At 38.8% G+C, this 23040-nt stretch overlaps 1 protein-coding gene across 2 annotated transcripts in view; it reads right to left on the bottom strand.

Annotated features, from left to right (window-relative positions):
• Positions 1 to 2182: 2182 nt before the first annotated feature.
• PACRG (parkin coregulated) overlaps positions 2183 to 23040 on the bottom strand; it is a 593882-nt gene continuing 573024 nt past the window's right edge. For both annotated transcript variants that reach the window (XM_075862542.1, XM_075862543.1), the window contains one exon: positions 2183 to 2400. In XM_075862542.1, the coding sequence (XP_075718657.1) occupies positions 2240 to 2400 (161 nt within the window). In that variant the 3' untranslated portion in view covers positions 2183 to 2239. The remainder of the gene's footprint in view (positions 2401 to 23040) is intronic.

Raw genomic sequence — 23040 nt, 5'->3', positions numbered from 1 at the left:
CGTTTGGTGCCATTTGATTTATCAGCGCCAGACAGGATCCTCATATCAGTCCCCAGTACGGCCCAGTGCCTGATGAAGGTCATGCTGACTTAAACGTCGCACTTAGTCACTGGCATAAAATAAAAATTAAAAACAAAGAATATTTCACCTCCAATCAGTGTGCCAAATATCTTTTTTTTAGTCTGAATTTGGTTGAGCCCCTATTTGTGCACCCACTTGAGCAGGTGCCATCTGAACCTCCACATACAAGTAAGCCTTTGTTCACATCATGTCTGTGATATACATTTATCCTATTTATTAGAAACACCATATACGCTGTTATGCATGTGAAGCTTATTAGTGTCTTTTTGACACACGTTTGGTCGGTATACAGTACATTATATATATTATTTTTCTTAACGTATCAAAATTGTTAACAACCCTTTTTAATAGAAGGGCATCCGGCAAAAAAATCTTTACCACACGGAATATGTTTTATTAGAATGGGAGTCAATGTCAGACATATGCCCCTGTATAACAAATGAGTTGCATACGTCTGGGGAATATCTTCAGTGGCTAACTTCAAACATGCCCGGTGAACGTGTCTAACCTAGAAAGTCATGTAGCTTCACAATAAAGTAGGTGCAAAAAAAACATACATTTTCTATTCCGACATGTTGATTCCTGAGGTACACAGTTCTTTCTCTTTTCTACCTGGTAACATCCACAAACAAAATGTTTATACACAGAGGCAGTTTTATTGTAGTGGAGCTACTGCTGCTTAATTCACAAATGTAAGTAGTTTTATCAATATACCTTGATTTAAATCCATTATTTAAATAAGTCTGTTTTCCCAGTGATTTAGATGCCGCCTCGCTGGGTATTTCAGGCCACTGATTACTTTGTTCACCGTTAGCCAAGGAAAAAATATTGTCACTGCAATCAAGTCTAGAATTCTATAGATTTCTACTAACTCTGCAGCAGCACAATGTACGGCGCTACATCTCTGCTCTTACATGTGCGAGCGTAGTTTTCATCTGTGAAACTCATCAGACTAGAATTATCTAGGATTTTTATACCTGACAAGATGTCTGGAAGCTGGGGGATAGGCCATAAATGTCTGATAGATTCAAGTCCCAACTCTGGGACACGCGCTTATTTACAAATAGGGGGCCATCTGACCCCCGTCCTGTCTGCTGAGGTGTCCACCGTCCGCCCCATCCAGACAAAGAATTAGATTTTGTTTTTGCTCAGCATTCAGTGTATGTACCGGGAAAGCTCCTGGTGCATATTCCGAATGTATTCATAGTGTCCCATGTACCTGTCGTATGCCAAAAGTGTGTCCTTTTGGCATCTGCTGGGCCAGTTTACATTAGCATACCTTCTTTTTCTTACTTAATAGTAAAGCGTAGTCTGTTGCTCTTTCTTATACAGAGGCATACATAAGAATACTTCCGACATATACCTCAGATGGAAGGAAAAAATCGAAGTGTGAACAGAGCTTTAGAGGAGGACAGCCTTCTGTTTTTGTATTTTCTCCAGCTCATTTATAATACTATTGTCTTCTTATGTGGCCAAAATGCCCCCCTCTGGCCCAGGTGTGACTGCTGACTCTGCACCCCTATAACTACGCCCCTGACGACAACAGATTCTAGAATGGACTAGAGAAGCTAAAGGTGTTTGCAGCATTCGATCTAAAGGTAAAATATCTCTCATAAGTTTGTCCTCATGTTCATACGGTCTCTTAATATATACAATAAATGAAGTGGTTTACTATGCAACAGGACACTTTATATCGCACAGCTGCAGAAAAGTCACAGCTGAACTGCTAGTTCTTTTCCATGACAAACACCTATTAAAAAGTCAGAGCAAACCCTCATTAAAACCTCTGACATCACCCCTAGGGCAACAGAATACAGAGCGGCAATTGCTGAATTGCATATGAAAATTATAGTTTTATTGTCTGCACAAGTGAAGTCTTAACTCTGACTTTTATGTCAGTCAGCTCAGCCATAAAGGGGGCATTCTTTCATGATATAAGAAAGCACAGTACACCATTGTAATCTATGAAACAGTCAGTGTTTATGTACTCCGTAGCCTGGCTCACAATAGTACTAACACTCAAATGGCCCAGAAGATCCCAATTTAGCAGCTGTGAAGAAAGAAAGTCATAAATAACAGAAAGAAATGTAACAAATGGGTGTACAGTTTCAGAAGCAGAGCGAGGGCATTCCAATCCACTCACTTATTCCATTTTATTTTAGTTTAGTAAACAGGATTCATAGGTAGGAACCATGTATTTTATATTGATGAAAGCATCTTCTCCTCCATGACGTTCAAAGGTTTCTAGAGTTTCTTGAATCAAGTCTCCAATGTTTTCACGTTTTTGCTGGCTGTAGTCAATGCCATCTCCGGAATTCACTGCATAAAGAAGAGATCACTGTTAGTTCACAGTCCTATTTATTTCACTTCTAAGCTGCATTCCTATGTCCATAGATAGTAAAATATAAAAATACTTTATTACAAATTGCCTAGCCATAATCACTGAAGTCTTGAATACAATCTGCAAAGCTGGTTATAGCAAAATGCAAGATGAAAGATGTCTTTCTTCATGTATAGTTACCACTGAGACATAAAGTCTATGTAGCAGAGATGAAATTGTCAAAGACTTTTCTGCCACAAAACAGGCTTTATTATCAATTATCATTATTTGAGTGCCAAGCGAGAGGTGATCTGTATAAGAGTCTACATCGAGTTATTTGGGCTGTAAGAAAACCCCCACCAACCAACCAACCAACCAACCAATCAACCAATCAACAACCAACCAACCATTATCACAATGCAATGCTAACTAGCCTTTAAGTCAATTTACCAGTTAGATCTGTTTATTTTTTAAATGAAGCTTTATCATGGCATAATTCTGGTACTAACCTGCAGGACTGTGGAAAAATTCCAATTTCCTGCTCCTCCTCTGCATACTCATCAGAGAATGGCAGACTCCTACAAGCAGAGGCGTACCTTTAAGCTCTTAGGCCCCAATGCAGAATCTATAACATGGCACCCATCTATAACATGGCCCCCTATCTATTACGGATTATTTATATTACTTGTCGTCTAATATGAGACAGAGACACCTTTTGGGCCTCTTTAGGCCTGAATGCCACTGCAATCTCTGCACCCATATTAGTTATGCCCTGCCTGCAGAGCAATGGCAGGGAAACAGAAATTATTTGTAGATTCGGCAATTTCAATAATAAGATAACATTAGATAATTGCTATTTCTTCAAGTGGTAGCAGACGTGGAGCTTTACTTTAAACTTGGAAAATGCACATTACAAGAAAAACAAAATGTTTTTATGACATAGAATTTCATGATAAATGCAATTATTCCTTCCTTAAAAAAGAAAATCTTGGAAATGTTATAATCTCCATGTTCGGAAATACTATTAGAATCATATAATCATATATAACGTTTGTTAAAAGAAGAATTCATTTTAGTTCATTGGGAAACTTAACGGGTATTAAAAGGTCTTCCATAAATCTGACTTATGTAGGAAATTTATAGACTTAATACAATGGCCGTTTCTATTCTGTTTAATTTACTACACATTGTTGAGCAAAAATTTGCAAGGGGAATAGCAGATAAAAGTTGAAGAATAAAAACTTTATGAGTGTAAACTATTGATTTACTATAACAAGTGACTCTTGTCAGTTCAGTCTACAGGACCAAATTCTGCATAATTTACAAGAACTATTCATTATTAAAGTGCTTTTGTAAAGTTTCTCAAAGTGACCTACAACTAAAAAGGCCAACCAAGGAAATAATACTAATCATATAAAGAAAACAACTCATGAGCTATGAAGCATATTCATCCTTTAATTTGAATTTACATAGCTTCAAAAACGCTATATATATATTACTGTGTAGCCTAGGGACTATTCAGACTACGTTTGTATTGTCTGTAGAGCAATATACGTTGGGAGATACTCCCGATGTATATCACTGACATAAGCCTCTGACGTATGCTACTTTATAGGCATACAGTGGCATACACTGTACACAAGCTTTTATTGTTAAAAGAAAAAAGTATACCGCAAGGTATACATTTTTGCAGTCAACTGCACTATTCCATACAGCGAAAAACAAGGTGTGAATGTGATTAAAATAATGTTTCAATTAATCCATTTTGTGCAGTGGCCATCTTGCCTCGAGTTTCCATCTCGGTTCTTTTGTAATGAATAAGAAAGTCATTGCTCCTTTAAGACAAGTTTTTATGTTTCTAAGTTAAGTTATCTTTGACCTTGGTTCCCATACGAGGATTGAAAAGAAGGAACAGGGCGTGAGATAAGAAGAGGAGACATGCTCACATATGTATCTGAGTATGTCTCCCCCATCTTAAAAGAACGATCTATTATTTTCTTGCCAAGAGAGATAAGGCCATTTGCAATTTCCTAATGTATGAAAAATTATAATAATGCATTTGAAATTGGCTGAATTTTAAATATTGTCACATTGATTTTGATTGGTTAATGTTAAGGATCTGCCAGGCACAGCTTCTGTATCCACGCCCATAGGTAATCACACTGCACCTGCTTCTATGTCTGTGAGACTGACTCCATCTTCCACCACTCAGGATGGCAGGCTTAGGAGTGGGAGAGCCTATCACAGCCTGGCCAGACGGAGCTAGCTCCCACCCTCTGTCTATTTATACCTGCCTTTCCTGTTCCTCCTTGCTTGTGATTCTTCTCGTTTTGTTTCCTGGCCCTGCTGCAGCTTCTTGTACCATTTGACCCTGCTTCATATTGACCCTGGCTTACTGACTACTCTCCTGCTCTGCTTTTGGTACCTCGTACACTCCTGGTTTGACTCGGCTCGTTCACCTCTCTTGTTGCTCACGGTGTTGCCGTGGGCAACTGCCCCTTTTCCCTTGCTTCTGTGTTCCCTTGTCTGTTTGTCTGTCGTGCACTTATTGAGCGTAGGGACCGTCGCCCAGTTGTACCCCGTCGCCTAGGGCGGGTCGTTGCAAGTAGGCAGGGACTAAGTGGCGGGTAGATTAGGGCTCACTTGTCTGTTTCCTTACCCCCATCGTTACAGTTAACCTCAAACCTACACACCTTTTGAATGACATTATTGTAATTGAGTTTGGCAATAAACCTCAGAGGAGTATTTTGAGCATACCAGCAGTGTCCGTGTGTTATTCCTCTGACGATATACAGATAAAACATGATTTGAAACCGGATAAATCACTGGAGGGCGGTTATCGGTTGACATACCCAATATAAATTTCAGTCGAATATATTTTGGCTCAATTGTTGCATCAACACAAGGTATACCGATGTACACTCTTTTGGCATCCGTTGGGTGAATGAAGGTCTATGGATACAGTGGGAGTATGAACCTAAGATTTCCAGCTCATACACTGGATACTGTGAACACAGTATGAATTGACCCTTAGAAATCCCCAGATTGTGTTCATGGATACAGAATGATAAACTATTTGTCACTTATACTGGTGACTACAAATAATGTCAAATGGTACTATTTATTTACTATTAATTATATTACCATAGACAGTAATCATATTATTCACTCTCCCTACAGGGGCTCATAATCACTGTTCCCTCTAAGGCTATGTTCACAGCTGCATCAGGCTATTTCATTGTTCTGCACCATCAGAGGAGCAGAACAAAGGAATAATGAAAGCATCGGTTCCATTGCACGACATGGGCCCTGTAGCAGCCACTATGGCTGCTACAGCGGTAGTTATACCACTGGCTTAGGGGGTATACTGCTCACAATGCTAATTCTTTAAAAAAAACATGCCACACACAACGCACATGCACCACATACAACATATGAACATGCCAGACACATACTTGCCAAAAGTCCCGTCCTGCAAACCAGATCACAAAAAGAGTGGAGTTCATGATAATTTGTATTAAAAGAGGGGGTTCTGAATTTTTTTTAGGGCATTTTCAGATTAACTGGAGAGGTTAAATGGATGCAGATTTGGGTTTCAAATATTGGTAAATATGCACACACTACACACACCCATCTAGTATGCCTCTATAACTTCCTATAATCTATGTCTATAATACAGTGTATACTTCAAGTATATGGTCTGGTAATCAATATTCTGTAAGAAATTCTCAGAAGAATTTAAGCAACCAGTGACACGAAGTAAGTCACTACTCTATTAATCGCAACAGGTAGCCTTTATTTTTAGTCCTCGCACTTAGCGTAATCAAGGGTATGTTCAATCTCCCACGCTACTTCTTGGCCAAATCTGTCCACTGCCAATGCTGTTTTTTATTTCCCTATAATTCCTTATAATCACATTGCTGAGAGAAAGTGGGTTGGATAGCAGCTTTTGTTAGAGAAAGTTAACACATCTTAATGACAGGATAATTCTCCACTGGCAAACATGAAGAAAAAAGGTTTTCATTAAGAAATGACTAATATCAGCATTTTAGATTGAAGGTCATAACCCTATATATATATTCAGCTTTATTATCTGGCCATTACCATACTAAACTGGCTGAGACTGAGATAAGGAAACACACACTATTACAATCATTTAAATATATATATATATATATATATATATATATATATATATATATATATGTATATATGTTACAGTATATATATATATATATATCTATATATATATAAAATGTCATGTAAATATAATATATAAAAATTTGGTATCTCTATACTTGTAACAACTCGCAGAACGTTAACATATTACGTATAACTCGTTGCTAACCCAGCAAAAATAAGTAAATAAAAAAATTATAAATGTTTTCATTATTTCCCTTACATTTTTTAATTTCCATTAAAAAAAAAAACAATAAAAGTAATCCAATATATTATATTTTAAATTGTCCCATTAAAAATACAAATCATTCCCCAAAAAACAAGCCTTCATAAAGCTACTGTCACAAGAAAACAAAAAAGTTATGGCTTTCGAAAAGTGGAGATGATAAAAATCTCAGCGTCATTAAGGCCCAATCTAGGCCATATCCTTAAAGTAACCATTTGCACAAAGCCAAGGACAAAGATAAACACTGAATAGGAATTTGTATAGTATGTGAATAAATGTTGCTTGGGTTTTACATTTATTTTTGGATAAAATATTGGTGTGTCTGATCTGAATTTCAATGGGAATGAATTGCATGCCTTAAAACGCCCAAACACTTTAAATAGCTGTAGGGCCGGATGCTCATTCAACCGACAGTTATTTCTACCAACCCCCCGATAAACCTGCGCGTTTGGCTTGGCTGAGCATGCCTGTTTATCCCAATCGCTCCCCCGCTGCCAGATACCTCTAGCAGCCGCTTATCTCCTGCTGGAACAAAGGATAGGGCATGTTGAAATCCATATTGAGAGACCCCCATACACATTAGATCATTGGCTGGACCGTCCAAAATAGGCAGGTTCAGCCGACTTTCCTATAAAATTTATGGGCACATTAAGGCTATGTTCACACGGGGTCTTTTGCCGAGTTTATTGACGCGGAAACCGCGTCGCAAAACTCGGCAGAAACGGCCCGAGAACGCCTCCCATTGATTTCAATGGGAGGCGTCGGCGTCTTTTTCCCGCGAGCAGTAAAACTGCCTCGCGGGAAAAAGAAGCGACATGCCCTATCTTCGGGCGCTTCCGCGTCCGACCTCCCATTGACTTCAATGGGAGGCAGGAGAAAGCGTGTTTTATGCCCGCGGCGCTCAATGGCCGCGGGCGAAAAACGGCGCGATAATTGCTATTCACACGGAGTATTTTGGGGGAGGAATATCTGCCTCAAAATTCCGTTTGGAGCTTTGAGGCAGATATTCCTCCCCCAAAATACTCCGTGTGAACATAGCCTTAGAGGCTCATGCCATAGCGTGCCATACTATTGGCAGTTTAATTATTGATAGCTATCAAATTCCACTAAATGGTTAGTTGGGTAGGTACAGAAAATAATGAAAAACCTAGACAATACAGAAGCAGTTCAGTAGGACTGTTATTATGGTTTTTCTGAGGGCTCTATGAAACATCTATCCACTAAAAATCCTCCTTTTCTCTGCCTTCAAGTATAAAATGATCTCTGAGATGTGATTTGACAAAATGGTCAGCTTCACACCGAAGTCACCTGCCAAGTACAATAACTGCTTATTCCATCTCTCTACTGAAATTAGCAAATATTCCATCTCCAAGTGAGATAATAAGGTGTGAACTCAGTAAAAGAGTACAATGACTGTCTCTACAAGAAAGATGAATCACACTGATTCGTTCAGAACACCTAATGTTAAGTATGCAGTCATCATCTGTGCTTTGAAGCAAATTGATACTGATACATAAGGTTTTCCGGAGATTTCCATCTAACCGTAACTTTATATCGGTGCTCCATGTGAAGACAGGCGTCTAAAATGTAAAAATCTGCCTTCTACGCCATAGAAACATTGTGGATGTAAATGCGTCCAGTGCTGCCTAATCCTGACCATAATAATTAACGAAAAGGAAATTGAGAGTGTATTCATTGTACATGAGCTATACGAAAACCAAGCCGATATTACGTAGCCGCCAGTGTGTCCCTGTCAAGGATTTATTTCATAAGCTGTATGTTCTGTTACCTTCCTTACTCAGTGAACAATGTTTGATTACATTCCAAAAACGGAAAAGGTTTCTATGCAATGCACAGATACGCTTTATATTATACCTGCCCTCTGAATGTGGCTACATTACTTATCCAGAAATAATGAGCTGCTTTTCAATGCTGAACACCTTTAATACAAGAAAAGTAGCAAGAGATTTTTTTTTATGTAACAAGATATGTTCTTTCTTGCTTTACATGAAACGTTTACATTGGGATCCTGAATTTTAAGGTGCACCTGTTGCCTCCTGAATCGGAAGCAGCCATTGTGTGATGTGAACCAATATTTGTTAGAATAAAGTATAAGAATTTGGTAAAACCAGTCACACATTAGGTCATAAAGCTATGGACCAAGCTTAAAGCAGTTGTCCAGTTGTTGGCAGAAAATGGAGAGCAAGATATGTACCACAAGGTAAATAATAAAGCGGATATATTTGAGAAAATCCTGCATGCTGGATGGTACAGTGTTCGTGGCAAGAGAGTATCGTGCACAGGCTTAAAATGATTAGAATTTAACCCATGTATAGATACTATCCGGGAATCGTAAATGCTTTCTGAGCGGGACAGTATAACTAGAATGACTTAAAGGGAATGTATCACTTTCCTTTTTTTTTTACTATTCATTTTGTTATAAATAATTATTCTTTTAAAAAGTGTTAAAGGTATAATTGGTTATTTTTAGCTAAGAGGTTTGTTCCATCACTTTCTGCAGACACTAAACTAGAAGGAGTATTGCTAGAGCACAGCTTAGGCCTTCCTCCTCATGAGGTAATCTTGGAACTTGTACCACTTATTATAGTGCCAAATTTTGTCATCTTTGACATTGCCTGGTGTTTGTTTACCCTCCATACTCTTTCCATGACCCTCGAGACAGTACACCACCCTGTTGTTTGCACAGAATGGAGTTTCTCTAAAGGGGGAAGTCTGCACAGGTTATCGCCATAAACAAAGGCTGAGTCCCCTCTCTTCAAGGGCCCATAGCAGCCACATCGTCTACCTTTATGGTATGTAATCCCTTGGCAATGGGGGAAGGTCCATTTCAACAGGAGTATAGGCATACATATATCACGAGCCTGATCTCCATATATACGGTGCATATATACGGTGCATTGTTTTTCCCTTACTCTTAAGGGCTTATTCACACGAACGTGAATCTCGTCCATGTGATGGCCATTAAAACAACGGCCATCACACAGACTCATGTATTTCAATGGGGCCGTTCACACAACCGTTGTTTCAACGGAGCGTGTGAACGGTCCGTTGAAAAATAGGACATGTTCTATTTTATTGCATCCCTCCATAGGCTTTAGTCTGTGGGGGATCCGTGACAACACGTACCACATGGGTCCACCTCGGATGTGGAAAACCGCAGTTTTCCACTTCCGATGTGGGCTACGTTCATGTGAATGTAGCCTTAAGATGTGTATGTGCCACAAACGTTGAGTCTCGGCATGCTAAATGACATCCCTCTCCCATATGGTCCACTTAGCTGTAATACAGAGCATGTCTGCCTGCAGGGGTAGATTGATTATATACCACAAGCAAGTCAATGAAATATATTAAATGAGCCTCAGTAAAAGGAAGCTTGGAGTTCCCTTTTAATTCATAAACAATAAAACACATTGCACCAAGCCACTCCAAAATAAAATGAAAAACAACACATTGCAAACTTGTCTGTTTTGGGGCTGGTCTGAGCTTTGAAAAACCACAGTATTCTCTATCCTTCCCAGTAATGTTAAGATTATAAAGCATATTTCCCTTTGAAAGCAAACTTACATTTTCTAGGGGGGTTACTGTCACTTCCATAGCTGTGTGAACTTAACCTAACGCATCTTCTGTATATGGGAGTCCATTATCTGAGATCAAGTAGACCGCTATGTATTGGAGCGGTTTCTGGTTCACATATACAGGTCCATATACAAGTCTTCTATGGAAAATCAGGTCCATAGACTTGCTATATGCATTCAACTTATTTCCTACAAAGACTAAAAATGGCAATGATGGGGATCAAAGCAATGGAAAAAAAAAATATCCAAAGACCTCTTTCAAGCTGCTATGTCTAGAAAAAAACAGAATCAAATATATGCACAGCATCAGCAGCTGGTTTTATTATGTACAGCTGAGATGATGATTTTAATTATCTAGTGACTCACGATACATTATCAATGTGAAATGATGAAATAAGAAACCAAAATCACAGCATTTAGCGCAAACCGCCAATACATACATTGTTTTCTTGATGATTCAATCAAAGATACTGCCAGGCCTTAGAAATCTCATTTTTGAAGCTGTTGCTTATTAAAGCAAATCCAGTAGAGGAAAACTAGTTATAGTCTCCTGCAATATCAATGAAAACGAAGCCTATCAGATCATCAATTTTAAAAGGAGAACATGATGTCTCAGTAAGACCACTGCTACTTACTAAAATGGTTCAGGTCCACTTTAAGACATAAGTAATCCCAGGCTAAAGGGTCACGTAATCGACACCATATAAATCTCTTATAATAATACTAATGTACTGAGTGGACAATTTGGGTTTCATGTATTTACAGTTCATATCAGTCTTATGAGATGGAATCGTCATCCAGTGGAAAACTTTATCTAAAATATTTGGGACCTACGTACACAGCAGTTCCCTAATATATTTTAATCATCGATACTGCACCCCTTAATCTGAGAGTCACTCTGGAGATTAGCTAATCGATGGAGGTTCGTATCCCGAGACTCCCGGCAAACAGCTCATTTTGCTGGGAGATGATGTGGCTGGCTGTTTATTTCTCTTGCAGCGGCCGCAGTGGAATTATAATAATACATAAAATAAGTATTAAGAAAATAAAATTAGTATGTTTAGCAAGGCCCCCTGAACACGTAGCGGATTTGATGAAAATCTGCAGCCGAGGAATGCTACAGGCAAGTGGAGATTTAAAAAGCACATCCACATGCTGCTAAACATTTTCTGCATGAAAATATGAGCATGCTGCAGATTTTCAAATCCGTAGCATGCTCATTTTGCTCTAGATGTTCACTGCGGATTTCACCCTTTTCAATGTAGAAGGGGTGAAATCCTCAGCAAAAGCCATGTAACATGATTTAATTATCCGCTACGTGTCCACAGTAAGGGCATGTTCAGAGTTTTTCCGCTGCAAATGTTGGTGCAGATTTGGGGCAATTACTGCACCAACATTTGCATATTTGACAGGTAATTCAGACGTTGCAGATATCACAGCGGACTTGCCACAGATTTCAGTTTTTGCATTGCAAAGGCTGAAATCCGCAGTGAAATTCCGCTTCTTCTCCGCAACAGACAGTGCATACTGCGGAGGGGAAATTCTGCACCACAGCCTATGGTCCGCAGCGGAGTTTTCCGCAACGTCTGAACTAACTTGCCTAAAAATGTATAGAAACAAATGTAAAAAACGGCCGCTGGAGAATTCCACAGCAATTCCGCCACGTCTGGCCGTGCTCTAATAGGGAGAAAAGTGTCAATCAGCGGCTAGAGGGCAGAGGGAACGTGAATATATGAATAAACTTGGACTCATACTTGCGACGCAAACCAGGCGCCAGAGGTATAAGCTATAAATTCTCCCAAACAACTTAACATTAACTAATAAGTGACAGCAAGTTGAAATCAGCCTGCCTGTCGCTTCTTTATGCTGCCCTCAGACAGGGCAGCATAAATATCTGACCGATCCTCTTTAAGCTATTTTTTTTTGATTTGTGACAACATCTCAGAGGCTTCACTCCATTAAGTTTCCGGTTACAAGACATAAAATGGTAGGCTGCCTACTTGTGGAAATGGGTTCTGCTTAGGAAAGTGTTTTTATTAACTGTATGAGAAACTACAGACTAAAAAGAGACATTTAAATGTTTCTATTTCTCCTATAACTACCATCACAGTCACATTTACTGTAGTCAGTACATCAATACAGAGGCACAAAGAGGTTGGAGACGCGACATAAATAAATATATAGACACTGGTTAAAAACGACTGTGTCATGTCCCTATAAACTACGGCAAGACACAATGCTATTTACAGAAACATTTCTGAAAACTGCTGTCAGATGTCACCATGACGGCGGAACACATGGACAAGTTTTACGAATGATGCAAGTCAAGTACAAATACACTTGTGATTTGCTCCTGAAGCAAATACATTGAAATCAAGCCAGTATGACAGCTGTTATCATTATTTTCCATTCCCTGGAAATACTAGCCAGGATCAAACAGAATCCTTGCCTACTTCACATTTTTTATTGAAGTCCTAATATGAAAACAAAGGCATTGTGTGCGTGTGCGTGTTTTTTATTTTTTTCCCTGACAAATAACAGAAGATTATATATTAAATCATTGTAAAAGGGATTGATATTTTTATCTGAGTTGTGAGCAGTTTTATTGCTATAATAATAAGGTAAAACTTTCAAAATTGCTTGTGTAGCTAAGAAAAGATCAATAATGAAACAAAGTGGGGCTGAATAATGTTACAAGCACAAGCCCTGCCGGCTCTACTACAAATAAATGAAGCTGTACGTCTGTACATTTAGATACATACTGAAATGATCAGACAATAAACCGTGTACACATTCTGAGCATTGTGAATAAACGACGTATCTAACCATGCAACAATGATAAAAAGGGAAGAAAAAAGTACAAGAAAATATGTAAAAAGTCTAATGTCGGTATATACAGTCCCCTATATAAAATAGGTTCTCATGATTTAACCCCTTAATGACCAGCCTATTTTAAACCTTAATGACCAAGCCATTTTTTACGTTTTTCCATCGTCGCATTCCAAGAGCTATAACTTTTTTATTTTTGCGTCGACATAGCTGTAGAAGGTCTTGCTTTTTGCAGGACTAGTTGTGCTTTTTAATAGCACCATTTTGGGGGACATATTATTTATTGATTAACTTTTATTAACTTTTTTTTTGGGGGGGAATAGAAAAAACCTGAAATTTCGCCACTCTTTTTCGCATCTTAAATCTACGCCGTTTACCTTGTGATATAAATAACACAATAAATTTATTCAGCGGGTTGTTACAATTGCAACGATACCGAATTTGTATAGTTTTTGTATGTTTTACTACTTTTTCAAAATTATTTGTTTTTGTGTCTCCATGTTTGAAGAGCCATAACATTTTTATTGTTCCGCCGATGCAGTTGTATGAGGGCTTTTTTTTTGCGGGAAGACTTGTCGTTTTTATTGGTACCATTTTGGAGTAGATCACTTTTTATAACATTTTTTTTAAGTCAGGATTCACAGAAAACAGCAATTTTTCCATAGTTTTTTATTAAATTTTTTATGGCGTTCACCGTGCGGGTTAAATAATGTAATAGATTTATAGTCAAGGTCGTTACGGACGCGGCGATACCAAATATGCGTAACTTTTTTAATTTATTTTGGTTTTTTAATAGTAAAGCATTTTGTAAGGGGAAAAGGTGGGTTTTTCATTTTTTGCCACATTTTTTTTTAAATTAACTTTATTAAACTTTTTTTTTACTTTTTTACTTGTCCCACTAGGGGACTTCACTATGCGATTCTGCGATCGCTATTATAATACACTGCAATACTTTTGTATTGCAGTGTATTACTGCCTGTCCGTTTAAAACGGACAGGCATCTGCTAGGTCATGCCAGAGGCATGATCTAGCAGGCATTCATGACAGGCAGACCTGGGGGCCTTTATTAGGCCCCCGGCTGCCATAGAAGACACAGACACTCAGCGATCTTATCGCCGGGTGTCGGTGGGACTAGAGGGAGCTCCCTCCCTCTCTCCAAAACCACTCAGATGCGGTGCACGCTATTGCGCACCGCATCTGAGGGGTTAAACATGTGAGATCGATACTAATATCCTCTAGCAGCTGAGAGCAGGGAGATTTGACGTCTCTCTGCTCTGTTTACTCATCCTGATGCAGTGCAGTAAAAAGGCATATGCATCAGAATAAAGCCCGTTAGTGGCCGCTGTTAAAAGGCGTATTGGCGATCACTAACGGGTTAAGGACAATGGACTGCAAGTAGTGCAGAGGGAAACTGCAGCATCAGATCGCTGCTCTAATTTTCTACACTGTACTGGAAAAATTAAAACTGGGATCATCGGTTCCTGTTGGTAACATTTAGACAAGGGACAAAAAAGCGACATTTGGTCGCCCACGAGTCATAGTAAAATTATGACATGATCGCAAAGCTTCCTCGTTGAAAACAAGGTCACGGTCAACCTTCTAACCAATCCTCAAAAATCGGACCCAGTTTGACTTTCTACAATGGGCAAAGTTTCAATATATTATATTATTATTTGAATATATATAACAAAATGTTTTTTATGCATAATACAGGTTGGACTGTTGGGCACTGTTACTACAGCACTATATGGCAGAACAACATGGCACGGTTTGGTAGCATTATTTATGCACTCTATGGCTTTGTTTAATGTGTTCTTTTCATCATAGAAGACTTGTTTAAGAGTCAGATAACTGTCTAGATAGATTAACATTGCAAATGGTATAAAAGTAGAATACAAAACAACAAAATCTTTACACGTATGGGCACCTTTAAGGATTTATGCACTCCTAGATGGTAGCTGCTTGCCAGACCTGAAAAAACAATCTATGAATAAACTGATTTATTTCCGTGTATAATAAAACTACACAATTATGCTTGCCAGAAAATCACAAAAGCTTAGTAAGCAGCAACAGTATAAGATTTCAATAGGTCATTAATCACTACACTGGAGGCTTGTAACAGAATTAGGAAATAGATATATCTTACATTGTTTTAGATTTTAATTGTATTTATTTAACTGCTTTTTATTTCATTTTCTTGCATCTAATGAATCATTACAACTTAATGAAAAAGACAGTAACTGTATTAGTATGATGACCTACGTACAGACTAAGCCCTTTCGTCATACCCAGTTAGTAATGAAGAACATGGCAGTGGCATGGGTTGTCACAGGGAGTTTACAGTAAACATGCCGTCTATTATAGTAGCCATTATGTGTTATCCCTTGTTTTAGTTGGTTTGTATAGAATATTTTAATTCTTTTACATCCTGCCTTCAGGAAATGATGCATGTTTATTAAATTGATTCCATAAACCGCATGGTATACTTCAATGTAAACTACTTAAGTTCACAAAGTGGTTACTTCACACTGCTATGAAGTTTCCAGCTATAAGATATACTGAAAAAACAGTGGTAAAGGAAAAAACGACTGAAATGTTAGTTCAAATTATGTGCATACCGGAACGCATGCACGTTGGTGCGGACAATTTTCTTAAGGCAGATTAATTCTTGTAATTGACTTATGATTGTGATTTTCCAGTTGTGCAACACCTGGCAAACTCTGCACTAGATACTATCTTAACATTCGTCACCATGTACTGATCTTGGTGATGGCAGCTGCGGAGATATGATTGTTCTCTTATGAAAGTCCATATGGATGAGACACATCCATAGATCCCAATAAACACATCCCATAACTACGGATGCACATACATAAATAAACAATACCTGCTAAACCAGTTTCCTAGGATCAGCACATGGAGACCGAATATTAACTCAGTATATAAAAGAAACGGTGACATTAAAATAATTTACAAAACTCCTTTAATGTCTTATCTGTAGCAATGATATCCGACATGTGACTACTTAGCTGAGATATAGTCAAAGACTGGAAAAACTGTAATGCCTAGATGAGTTAAATGTTATAAGTACTCCCAGTCCAGCCTATATTTACAATGGTTTGTGACATGGTAATCCATTGGATAACAATAGTGGGAGTTATAGTTAAATGAACTAACTGTTCATGTTTTATAATTCCTATGTGTTATGCCAGTCTCAAATAGCAACTCACTAAACATACTTGTAAAACATCCAATATTTGTTCTGTCTTTTTTGCTGTTAGTACCTTTTGTTAGCTGAAAGAGTAGGGTCACTTCTCCAATCAGAATATTTAATAGGAACATGAAGTTGCATGCGGTAGGAATGCTTTCGAAACCACAGATGAAAGAACAGAAATGGCTGATGGATTGTGTAAGTCTCTAGAGACAGACTTTGTGAATGCAGAGACCCCAGACCGAACACGTGTGCTCATGAAGGTTAAAGTACTGGCAGCACTGGAAACATAAGTCCTCTATTTATCTAAGAGCCAGGTATAGTGCAGACAGCTGCAATCTGAGCCTTGCTTCAAAGAAGATATCTTTATAACCTTAGTTCTGACCTCTGATGTTCAGAGTTTCCCATTCAGATTCTCATTAAAAAATTGTGTGTATATATATATATAGGCACTGAGTCTTTTTTTTAAACACCCATGATATTGTGTATATACCCATTTATACGCACACAGCAACCAGCCACGTTATTTCTATAAAGGGAGAGAGATAGATGAGCGGCTGGTAGATATTTATGTATGGGGAGGCAAAGGATCTCACCATTAAAAAGGAAACCTCTGATCCCTGTATCCGTTGAAAGGAGGCATAAATAAACAGGTTGTTCCCATAGGCATTACAATCTCAGCCGATTAAATTAAATTTGTGGCCAAAATTATGCTTTTTAATAAAAATACATTAATAGGCATTAATCAATCCGGTTATTAAAAAGATGTTTTCTGGGATTTAAATATTGATGATTTATTGTTAGGATAGGCAATCAATGTTTGATCGGTGGGGGTCCAACCTCCAGCGATCAGCATAATAAAGGAGTCGTGTCTAGTAATGTAGCTTAGTCTCATTCAAGTGAATGGGAATAAAGGCCCTCTTACGCGGGGCAATTATGGGGCAAACGGGCATTCACAGAATGCTCATTCCCAATCATTGCACTGTGTAAACAGGGCAACAATCAGGGGATGAAGGAGCAAACGCTCATTTATCGACTGATTGTATAATTTATGCTGCAAAAATTATCGTTGTCGGCAGCACATCTCCGTGTGAGCGATAGGAGTAAGAAGCTCGTTCCCATACATAGCTCCTTGTGAAAGAAGCAAACGAGCTGGCTCGTTGATCGACGCTTGTTTACATGGGCCGTGTAAGAGGACCCTTAAGGCTCATTCAGACGAGCGTGTATAAAACAACGGTCGTCACACGGGCTCACTGCTGACACACATATTTTAATGGGCCTGTTCACACGACCGTTGTTTCAACGGAGCGTGTGAAGGGTCCGTCCATAGACTCTAGTCTATGGGGGATCCGTGACAACGTGTCCCACAAGGGTGAACCTAGGATGTGAAAAACTGCAGTTTTTTACGTCCAAGGTTAGCTACGCTTGTCTAAATGTAGCCTTAGCTGCAGTGACTTATTGTCTTACATAAAGTAATTCCATTATTTATTTATAAGCCCGTATGTAAAATTCAAAGTTCTCTTTAATAGAAAACTAGCATTCAGGATGGATAATCAAAAGCAAAAATCAGCAAGAGCCATTATGTAAGCATAACATGATAGCTGCATTTTATATAAGTGACTTTTTTGCAGAGTAAAGGAAGGTAACAATGCAGCCTCTAATAAACCTGATATTTATGCTTCCTTTTACAGATGTAACCTGCCACTGTCTTGTGCTATTTCCCTTTACAACAACAGAAAAGACTCCAATAATATCTTTTTACAAATACAGTAAGTATGTGGCACTGTAGTTGTTTAAAATAACTGTTACGCTAAACGGCAGGATTTGGACTCTAAGGATGTATATTATGAATGAAAAGTGCAAAAAAAAAGTAGTAGGCAGCAGATTGATGCAAAACAAATAAAAAAAATCACAAATGCTAAACAAAAACGTACAAGCCAAGAGTAGTGAGAGGCGGCGATAAACTGGGGTTCCTTGGGGCCTTCAGAGGAAATTTGAGGATTCACCCTCCATCTCAACATAACCTGTGCACGTCCACTTTTAATTGTATTGTAAACGTATTATTGTTATCATTGTACACACAGGGATTCTAATAATGTTTTTAATCAGCCCATAAGGAATAAGCCCTAGTGGCAAGTGACTGGCTTCAGTGAGCTACAAATGGGGTTCTCTTCTGAGTGACATTTAGGGCACTGTTGTATCAGGAACCCCTTATTGTATCAGAGGCTGAGCACGCTGGAGGATCCTGAGAGAGAACATAATTATCCCAATTTGGCAGCGCAAGACTCCTCAAGGTGAAAATACATTTAAATGTGACATACTAGCTTGTGAAGCAGCTGATGTCTTAAAGGGGTTTTCCATGACCGGACAACTGATGATATATATGATCGGTGCGGTTCCTACACCCGGACCCCGCACCGATCAGACACTCCGGGTGCAGTAGTTGGAGCCAGAAGCAGATGGCTCCGACCACTACATAGCAGCCGTTCTGCAGAGCTACAGCTGTGCTCCTATTCACTTGAATAGGAGTAGAGCTGAAGTCCTGCAGCTCGGCTGCTATTCCGTGACCGGAGCCATCTGCTTCCAGCATGGACGTCCGATGCATGGAGGCAGCCGGAGCAGCTGATCGGTGTGGGGTCCAGGTGTCGGACCCCCCACCAATCATATACTGATGACCTAACCTGTGGATAGGTCATCAGTTGTCGTGTCGTGGAAAACCTCTTTAAGCATACCAAGATATAAAAGCAATATCAGAAATAGTTATTCCAAACGCTGAAATGCCAAACATTTTTTTTCACAAAAGTGATACTCAAATTATAAAAGATAGTTACAGAATTTTATAATATTTGCTTTGGTTGTGTAACAGTACTTTTAAGACTTGGCAAATAGTTTTCTGCAATCCCTCATACTTTTGACTTAGATAAGTGTTCTCAACATGGAAGTCTTTGGAATTTGATTCTCAATACGGTTACAGTACTTAAGTGATTTTACTGATAATGATTGAATACATTTAAGAAAGAGCTTAATGTAACATCATTAGGGGAGATACAGTCTTCGGGCTCATCCACACGACCATTGTTATCGTTAGTGTGCTATTCGTTTTTATAACAGATAGCACACTGACCCATTCATTTTTATAGCCCCATGCACACGACCGTGGTTTTCACGGATCCGTGTGGGGGCCGTGGGACCGAGCCGCAAAACTCAGAGCAGGTTCTATTCCTGTGCCTGTTTGTGGCTGAGTCTCACCCATTCAAGTGTATTGCGACGTGAAAACCACGGACAGCACCTGGATTCCATCCATGTGCAGTCCGTGTTTTGCGGATCCGTCGTTTACAGAACGCAAAAAACAAACTGTCGTGTGCATGAGCCCTTACAGCTTTAACAAACATTTACCCCAGTGCTATAAGGGTAGCAGCGCCGTTAAAATAAATCCACAATTGGGTTTAGGAATGTAACGTTTGCTTGGCCTTATTAGATGGTTGAGCAATTTTTATATGACAATTTTTTTTCATAATGAATCTCCTATCCGGATTGCCAATCCCATAATTTACCAAGTCTTAAAAGCATTTCATAGAATTAAATGCTCAAAATCACTTATTCACCACACAATCGATCACTGCTTTTGTAAAGAATAGAAAAGTCTTTCTCTAAGGTGAACCATTGAGTTATTGGTAGATCATCTGCATAACAGACCAAAAGATGGATACTTTACATGATCTATGCATGCAGACATCCAGTGGTTTATCTAACACTGAGGCTATAACTTTGGTGCAGGTCATTGTGTCATTCCATCAAATCACCGGCACCATATTATGAAATTGAATTCATGTTGTTCCCTTATTTATGTTGGAACCTATTAACATATAAACAAATAGGAGCATGATTTAAAGTGAATGTCCATCTTGTAACATCATGTCATTTTTAGGTAAAACATTTTGTGCTGATTATTTTTTTTAATATATCTTCATAGTGCTGGGAGATCAGTTTTTGTGATATAAAGCTCCAAATCCCCTGCATAGATGTAAAGTTAAATAATAAAAATCTCTTATTTTTTAGTTCAATGTATAAGCAGCATGCAATAAACTCCTGAGCTCCCCCTATTGGTAGCTGCAGACACAGTGTATTTCCACCAGCAGTATTAATGTCATAACGCTAGGATATACCATCAGTTCCTGATTGGTGGGGATCCAACTTCTGGCACCCACATTAATCCTCAGAATGTAAGAGCCATAGCGCTATTTAAGCAATGCAGCTCCTTCAAAGATTGTAACACAGCTTCATTCTTGCACAGCAGAGAAAAGCTGAAACATTTAGGCAATCAATTGGGTCTGAGAGATTGGACCCCCACCGATCATAAAGTAATGGCATATCATGATGTGAATACCCCTTTAACTATATGTCTATGAAGGGGATTTGGAACTTGATATTAGGCAGCACAGAATTAATAAAAAATAAAATTAAAAAAACAATAGCGTTCAAGGGTGGACACTCTGGTTTTAACATCTACCTTCGGTCTTAGTACAAATAAAAGTGTAGAAAGTAAAGATAAATAATTAAGACATATTCCAAGAAAAAGACAGGCATTATGGCTTGACAGACAGTTTCTTACTTTATAGCATACTGCTAGGAGGTGAGTGGGAGGGTTGGCAAGTGGATATAGTAAAAAACAGAGAAAGGGCTTTGATTTCATAGAAAATAATTCAGCACAAGCTGTGTAAACTTTCCTCAGTTTAACATATACTCAGAAAGATGAACACTTGCCTTTTTCTGTTTAAAGACGCAAAGTTATAATTATTTGCTCTTCAGCTTCTGGGAGATTAAACAAACAGTTTCTGGATCCCACAACTCCTCATATAACATTACATAGTAGCAGACTTTTATCAGCATAAAATGGCTTTGTATTGCCAGCTATAGTATAGATTATGGACAGTAGTTTAACGCTTAAGGGGTTGTTTTACTATACAGGTAGTTATAGTAAGCAAAAGGAATTAAAGCAATAAAAAACATATATTTTTGAACTCACCAACCCAAGGCTTTATGCCAGCTAACTTCCTCTATGCTCCATAGAACCTCCGTGTTTGGAGGAAGGCTTATGTTAGGAAACGTCTGTCCCTTTAAGATTACCAAGACTACTAGTCTAGCTTCTGGGCGGTTCTGGTTTTAGTTGTTCAGCTTATCCATTTTCTCTATCTTTATTCCTATTAGGTGTAAGGGTGGAGTACTTAAACCTGGGTTGCTTCTGTGTTCTTTTCTTGTAAATTTCCTTACTGCATGTGTTTGATCAAGCTTCTGACTATACCCTGTACCTTTGACTATTTGGACTTTTTGGAACTGGACCTGGGCTTGTCTCTGGATTTCCCTTTGCTTACGGATTTGGACTCTTTGCTTCTGGCTGGTACTGACCTCTTCTATTCCTGACATCCCCTAGCTTTGTGATTTGGACTTTCTGTTTACCCTCGGACTGTCTTATCTGCTCTGGTATTGCCTGCATTGCACCTCTTATCCAACACCGAACTCTGTTAAAACAACCTGGGTTCTATGCAACTAAAACCATCCTGCCTTGCGGTGGGCTCTGGCGAAAACCATAGAGTAGCATTAGACACTGTTGATCAGAGTTGTGACGGATTTGGGGTTGCAGATTTATTTGCATGCTCAGTCCTGACAGTCTCCAAAAGCCTTTGGAGAATAGCTCACATAGCAATTCCATAAAACTTCCACCCTGCAAATTGCTCAACCAGTGATTCCTTAACAGCTAATAGACCTCCTCCACATGACTGCTATCAGAGCTCCTGGTGACCATGAAGTGGCGGAGTTGACCACAGAAGGTTACTCATATTCTAACAAGGCAGTGCAGCTTCAGGCACGTGCAAAAGCCTTGAGATGCGCTGCTCAAACAATACGGCTCCAGGGTTCACCACATGGACGGAGATGCCATGTTATCTTGTTTGTAAATGAGCAGCTTTGGTGGACGACAGGAGGGCAAGGGAGGGATCAGTGTGCACACACATCCATCCCACAAAGCACCAGTGGTGTATTGGAGACCATAGAAAACTAAAAAGCTGCCATTGGAGGTTTGTCAGACATGTATTTAAATTATATGTGCGTGATGAGACCACCCATTTAATGTAACAAAACATCATTTAGGTATTCATTATAAGGAATAAACCGAGAGTCAGCCTGACAGCATTCACACAAGGTGATACATACTAAAGTCTGCACCAGACAAAAAAAATCATTTGTTTTCCCAGCACCAACTCCTGGTTTAATGTAGGTGTGCCTGCATGTACCATTGTGGATTTCATACTGTCTTAATCTGCCTATAATCAATTGGTATGGGAGTCCTAATATGCCTGCAATCATTTACCTGGGATTAAGTTGTTCTCGCTGATAGAAATGTCACACTTTGGTCTAAACATGTGAAAGAACTGTTCTTTTTTTTTTTTACAAATTATAAAGCATTTGTTCTGCTTAGCAAAGTAATACATTTGCATTATTACGCTTTAATATGCAATTTAGCAGCTATAATGTGACATTTTGATTCTTTCATAAGAATTGAATTTTGTCTATATTTAAAATTGGCCAATAATTGTAATTG

Source organism: Rhinoderma darwinii, chromosome 4 (assembly GCF_050947455.1).
Source record: "Rhinoderma darwinii isolate aRhiDar2 chromosome 4, aRhiDar2.hap1, whole genome shotgun sequence".
Taxonomy (NCBI): Eukaryota; Metazoa; Chordata; class Amphibia; order Anura; family Rhinodermatidae; genus Rhinoderma; species Rhinoderma darwinii.
The sequence above is the reverse complement of the archived record's forward strand: the minus strand, read 5'-3'. Positions and strand labels throughout refer to the sequence as shown.